Source organism: Trypanosoma equiperdum (genome assembly GCF_001457755.1).
Source record: "Trypanosoma equiperdum strain OVI genome assembly, contig: ctg_1156, whole genome shotgun sequence".
Classification (NCBI taxonomy): domain Eukaryota; phylum Euglenozoa; class Kinetoplastea; order Trypanosomatida; family Trypanosomatidae; genus Trypanosoma; species Trypanosoma equiperdum.
The window spans coordinates 548-6,190 of NW_027123123.1; the positions used below are offsets into that span (position 1 = coordinate 548).

General features: G+C 43.1%; 3 pseudogenes across 3 annotated transcripts in view; all 3 read left to right on the forward strand.

Annotated features, from left to right (window-relative positions):
• The first annotated feature begins 28 nt into the window (after positions 1-28).
• Positions 29-580, forward strand: TEOVI_000555100:pseudogene (annotated as a pseudogene). The gene has a single exon. A coding segment is annotated over exon 1 (552 nt).
• A 326-nt stretch (positions 581-906) lies between these two features.
• Positions 907-2,358, forward strand: TEOVI_000555200:pseudogene (annotated as a pseudogene). The gene is given in 3 exon segments: positions 907-1,212; positions 1,214-1,978; positions 1,981-2,358. Coding segments are annotated over 3 exon segments (1,449 nt in total).
• A 1,954-nt stretch (positions 2,359-4,312) lies between these two features.
• TEOVI_000555300:pseudogene overlaps positions 4,313-5,643 on the forward strand; it is a 1,427-nt pseudogene continuing 96 nt past the window's right edge. The window contains exon 1 of the mRNA in view: positions 4,313-5,643. This exon is cut by the window's right edge and continues 40 nt beyond it. Coding sequence covers positions 4,313-5,643 — 1,331 coding nt within the window.

The following is a 5,643-nucleotide window of genomic DNA, read 5'->3' on the forward strand; positions in this document are numbered from 1 at the left end:
CTGCGATGTGAATCCAAAAACAAACAAGAAAGTGGGAGATGCTTGTAATTGGGGGTGGGGGGCAGCACTAACTATAAGCAGAAAAACATATCTGTGGTTTAAATTTGCAGTAGAGATATTCAAATCAAGTAATCCATATATAATGAAAGCAGATGATGATATTTTTACGAGAGTGCCATTGTATCTGCAATACCTTGAAATACTGCCAAGGTAGAAATTGAATATTGGAAGAGCTCTTGGTTATCCTAAAGATTTTAGTGATGAAATTACATGGCACACAATTGGTTATGCACCCACACTATCTAGGGATGTCGTTAAGAAAATTGTCGATTATAAACCCTTGTGAAAATTAGTAAAATCACCCATCAAATTCAGACACTTTGAAACATATATGGATTTCAGAGCACTTAATGAAGATATTATGATTGGGGAACTCATAAGGAATAAATTGAGAATCAATGGTTTACTAAAAGTGAATTTGAAAGATTGTCATTATGTAATGAATGTGAAAAGGCCACTCGAAAAATTTGTAAGAGACAATCCCAACCTTATTATTTTTCACCACATAAAAATTGACGAATACATTCCGATGAGCAACCAACTAAGAGAAAAAAATAAGGGCAGCGCAGCACTGTTCAAACTCGAACGAGTGGACAGCACATGGTCAGAGTTTAGCTGCAAAAATTGCAGTAAACTAAGAACTAAAAGCACTGAGGATTAAAGACAGCGGACATTCCAAACGTTCTATTTCGGCTTTGATGACGCCAAGACTCCAGTTTACAAACGCAGCCATAAAAAACACAGCTAATCTTAACATTTCTTTTTGAGAAAATAAAAGCAGCAGCAGACAAAAGCAGGAGAAAGTACCACTTTGTTTCCCCCTTTTCCAGCTACAGAAGCAAGACCATACGAAGTCACACAAGGCATTTCTTAACTTTTTTTTGTGTCATAACACTTTTGGGAGCAGAAGTAGACCCGGCAACAAGTTCTGGAAAATCGGCAGACGAGTACAGGACGCTTTGTAAGTTAATAAGACTAGCGCAGTCAGATCAAGAACCGCTAATGTCCGACGGCAGTGTCGCCCCTGACGCATTCGAAATCAAAAAACTTAACATGACAGCAGCCAGTACGGAAAGGCGCAGCAGATTCAGCAACGCTGGCGATAAGCACGACTGGGCTGCCCCAAAAGGGAATTAAACAAACAAACCCTTTTGAATCCGACTGAAGCCAAAAGTGGGAAAACTGGCTCAAAACAGAAAAGACGACCTATCCAAACAAAGATAACAAAAAATGGCTAGAACAAAACCCGGCACAAAAACAGGGAGCAACACAAGCGGTGACGGCAAAACAACTAGCTGTCGATGCCGAGGAGGCAAGCACTCTCGCAAAAACCTACAGAGATGGAGTAACCGGTGCCAACGGGGCGAAGCTCAAGGAAATCAAAACAGCTCTGAGGACGGCACTGTATGGCGACACAAAAAAGGGTCCAGACGGCCTTCCAACACCACAGGCTCCAAGCGAGGCGAACCTAGCAGAAAACGACTGCAAAGGAACAAAGGTCGGAAACAACCTGGCCTATGACGTCCTTGGTCTTCGCACGGGAAAAACAGCGTTAGAAAGCAAGGGGTGCACACATACGGCTCTAACAAAAGCATAGTCTACAGGCGGAAGCAACGTGGCAGATGCAAGCTAAAAGCTGCTCGGCAATTGCGCTGAGGTCTCGCTTCTGAAGCCGACTGCGGAAGCAATAACGACGGCAATAGGGAACCTGGAGCAGATGATAGGAAGATACCACGACGACACAGCAAAAAACAAGATACTAGGAAAGTCAGGGTCCAAACACTGCAGCTGCGACGATGAACACATTTGTGTAGACTATGAAACCTACTATAACACGGACTTGACACCCAAAACAACAAGAATGAAGTGGATGCAGCAGCTCGAAATAGCTGCGTGGCTGATAAATGAAAGGAAAGAAAAAAAGAAAAACTACGAGCAACAGCAGCGGCCCTTAAGAACTTAAGAGTAGCCTCTCAAGCCACTTATGCTGCGGGGCAGATCGAACAAATATGCGCCCAACCGTCACAATCTTAAGACAAAGACAAGGCAAAATCAGAAGTGGAGTGCACCACCCACACAACAAACCAGACTTGCACCAAAGCTAACTGCAAATGGGAAGAAAAAGATGGAAAGGTGGAATGCAAATCTAAACCAGGAACAGAAACACCGGAAGCAGCAGCAGGAGAAGGATCTACAGGGGGAACAGGAGCAACTGGATGTGCAAGACACGGATCTGATAAAACCGCTTGTGAAAATGACAAAACAGGCGACAAGCAAAATTGTGCATTTAGAAAGGGTAAAGATAATAAAGATGATAAGGGCACCGAAAATGCCGTGATTCCAGTATTCTCGTAAATAATAAATTGACTCTTATGGCTGCTACTTTTGTGAGTTCAGTAAAATTTTAAGGAATTTTAAGGATTTATAAAAGTTTATATTTTAAAAGAGTGTGCTAAAAGTTGCTATATTTCGACATTTGTTAATTAAAATTTGCAAATTGGAGAACAAATTAAATTTAAAATATATGGAAATTTCTGTAAAATCTGCGTGATACTCACATATGGATGTAACGTGATGGAAGGCTAGAGTAAGAAAAGTGATTTCTATTGTAAAAAAATTTGGTTCACTATCTTTATGGATATTAGTTAGGGTTAATGTTACAATAGTAAGAGTGGCAATAATAATTATTATTAATATAAAAGAGTGTTGTGAGTGTGTATATACGAATATTTATATAGTGAGAGAATTGTGAGTGTGTATATACAAATATTATAATAAGCGCAATGTCCGTGGGGCGACACTTTAAGCAAATGGAAGTCAATGAGAGGCGGCATCATTAAAAATGCTGAAACGGCTAAAATTCTCGTGAGCGAGGTGCCAAGGCCCGAGCAATGTTATTAACAGCAGCAGCATGTACGCACTGAGTACACGACATTTCGTCCACGCCCAACGCGCCGGGCATTGGCAAAAACACAGGGATAATGGACCCACAATAAAGTGGAGAGAAAGAGGGAAAAAGATTCCAGTACACAAGGTAAATACTGTCGCTATATTATCCGCGAAAGCAGCGGTAAAAATAAAAATGGAATAATACAGAGTGAAATAATTGGATGCCAGGAAGCTAAAGACGGGAAAAGTAATGAAATTTAAAGCACAACCCTCAAATTTATACAAGCAAATTATAGCCACAAGCGGATAATTATTGTGTTACTTATAACAAAAATGGAGTCTAATTTACAGTAACTTAGGTACTACTGCCACGCTTAGGTCCCTTACATAGAGATCAGCATCAATATTTGCATATATGAAAAAGTAAAAGACATTCTGATAAATAATAAAAAAACCGTAAAAATCATAGTAAAAATATGAAGTCCTATTATTTTTTCAATTGAAATTGCACGACAGCAACTTAGCAAATAAAAATAAGAATGTAAGGATGCAAAATACCGAAACCCCGAGCAACCGGTTACAGCAGGCTCGATACGCCCAACTCAGAACGAAACAAAGAAAAGCACTAGTCTAGCATCAATACCTCGCCGCAGACACTATATAGTTTAATAACAAAGATATTTGAAGGTTTAGCCCAGCTTCCGCTATCTCACGACATCAGCCAAATAAAAGAGCAGGTCCAGCATGCTTAAACACTAAGGGTACACCATTTGCGAAAAATTTGTAATAGTAGACAGGCAGGTGGCGCTATAAATTTTACTGAAGAAGGATAGGGCAGCACGAAGTTGAGCGACACCATGCAAGGCAAACAGGCATGCAGGTTCGTTACAGCTTCACGGAGAGCCTCAGCGGCAGCGAAGACGGAGAAAATAGCAGTTACAGTAGACCCCGCAGCGATACGTAAATGATAAATGTTTTAGATATAGACATAGAGGGACTCCGGTTAGATTTAATATGGAAATCGTTGGTGCAAACTGCGCATGTTTTTGTGGTGCCAATGCTGTTAAGACAACAGGCAGGGCATCAATTTTTATTTTGCTAAAACGAATCGCCACGAGATCCAAAGCTAACAGCCAGCACCCCCAACCTTTTTTTCTTGCCAGAAACGCAAAATACGCCAAATTACAAACACATACAACCCATAGCCTAAACATCTAACAACACCAAACTTGCTTCTCTTATAAAAAATCATTAAGACGCAAATCTTCTGCCTTGCGATTACACAACCAGGACCAGCTAAGAACAGAAGCCAAAAGAGGCAACATTCGTGTGGCTGAACTTCAACGGTACATATTTAAGAGCAATACAGAAGAAAGAAACTCTTCTAGCGACGGCGCTGCTCCTTTTAAGTAGCTGCGAGGCTGGCCCGAAAGGTTTAAACGCTGATATTGTAACTACTCTATGCCCCGTACTGAGGCTAGCGGACACCCCGATAAAATTCGAACCACCGGTACCACAAACGCAGAGGAGCGCCGATACCTTAATACGCTTAAACATTTCTCTAGCTTCGAAAGACTGGCGCAGCAGGTTTGTAACGACAAAAGGAGCAGGAACGCCAGAAGCGGCGCCGAAACCAGAAAGCGGCATACCAACGGACTGGGCTGACATGTGGACGACGTGGGCTCAAGCAGAATTAGCCCTACGGAAAGGAGAAACAGAAAAGGAGCTATTACAAGAGTTCAGAATTGCCGGAGCCAACAACCAACAAAAAGCGGCGATCAGACAACAAGTAGCAGCATACGCAGACGTGGCACTCCAAATACAAGCCGGTCAAGCGGTTGGCAAACCAAAACTCAAGAGCGACGCAGAGTTAGCAAAAGAAATCGAAACCGCAGTCTACGGCCAGGGGAAAAAAGCAGCAGACGAACTGGACAGCAAGGCAGCAATAGGGACGGCTGCACAAGGCTACGCCAACGCCTGCAGCGGCGGGCAAGCAAACAACAAAGGGCTGACGGTCAGCCACGTTTTCGCCTGCGTATGCGGCACCGCAGACGGCAAGCAGAACGAGGAACCTTGCAGGATCGACGGCGGCAACGATGTAAGCTGGCAAGCAGGCAACCCACCAAATGCGGACAACTGGAAAAACATAAGGCGAGCATGCGCAGCCCTGGCATACACAACCATAACGCGCCAAACAATAGCCGCAGCTCTAACCGCCGTTAAAACAGCAATAACGATCGACGGAACAGACGCCTACATAGGGCACAAGAAAAGCGGCTGCGACGGTAGCACAAACGAAGCATGCCTGAAGCTAAACGCCGCAGGGGCTTCGGCGGCCGATGCTGTCAACAAGCTGCCATGGATAGGGCAGCTAAGTGAAATAGAAAAACAACTTGCAAGCAGAGAAACAGAAACACGAAAAGCAGCCAAAGCAGATGAGGAGCTGAAGAACCTAGAAGCCCTCACAAAGGCTCTAACAAAAAGGGCAATATTTTACCAGCCACTACAAGACACAACAACAGCAGGCCAACACAGTCAGAAAAAAATACAAGAGAAGACAACACAACAAGCCACAAAGGCTGAAGAAGAGTGCAATGCCAAAGACAAAGAAACGGAATGCACTTCCCCATGCACATGGAACGCAGAAGCAAAAGATGACAAGAAAAGGTGCACATTGAGTGAGGAAGGCAAACA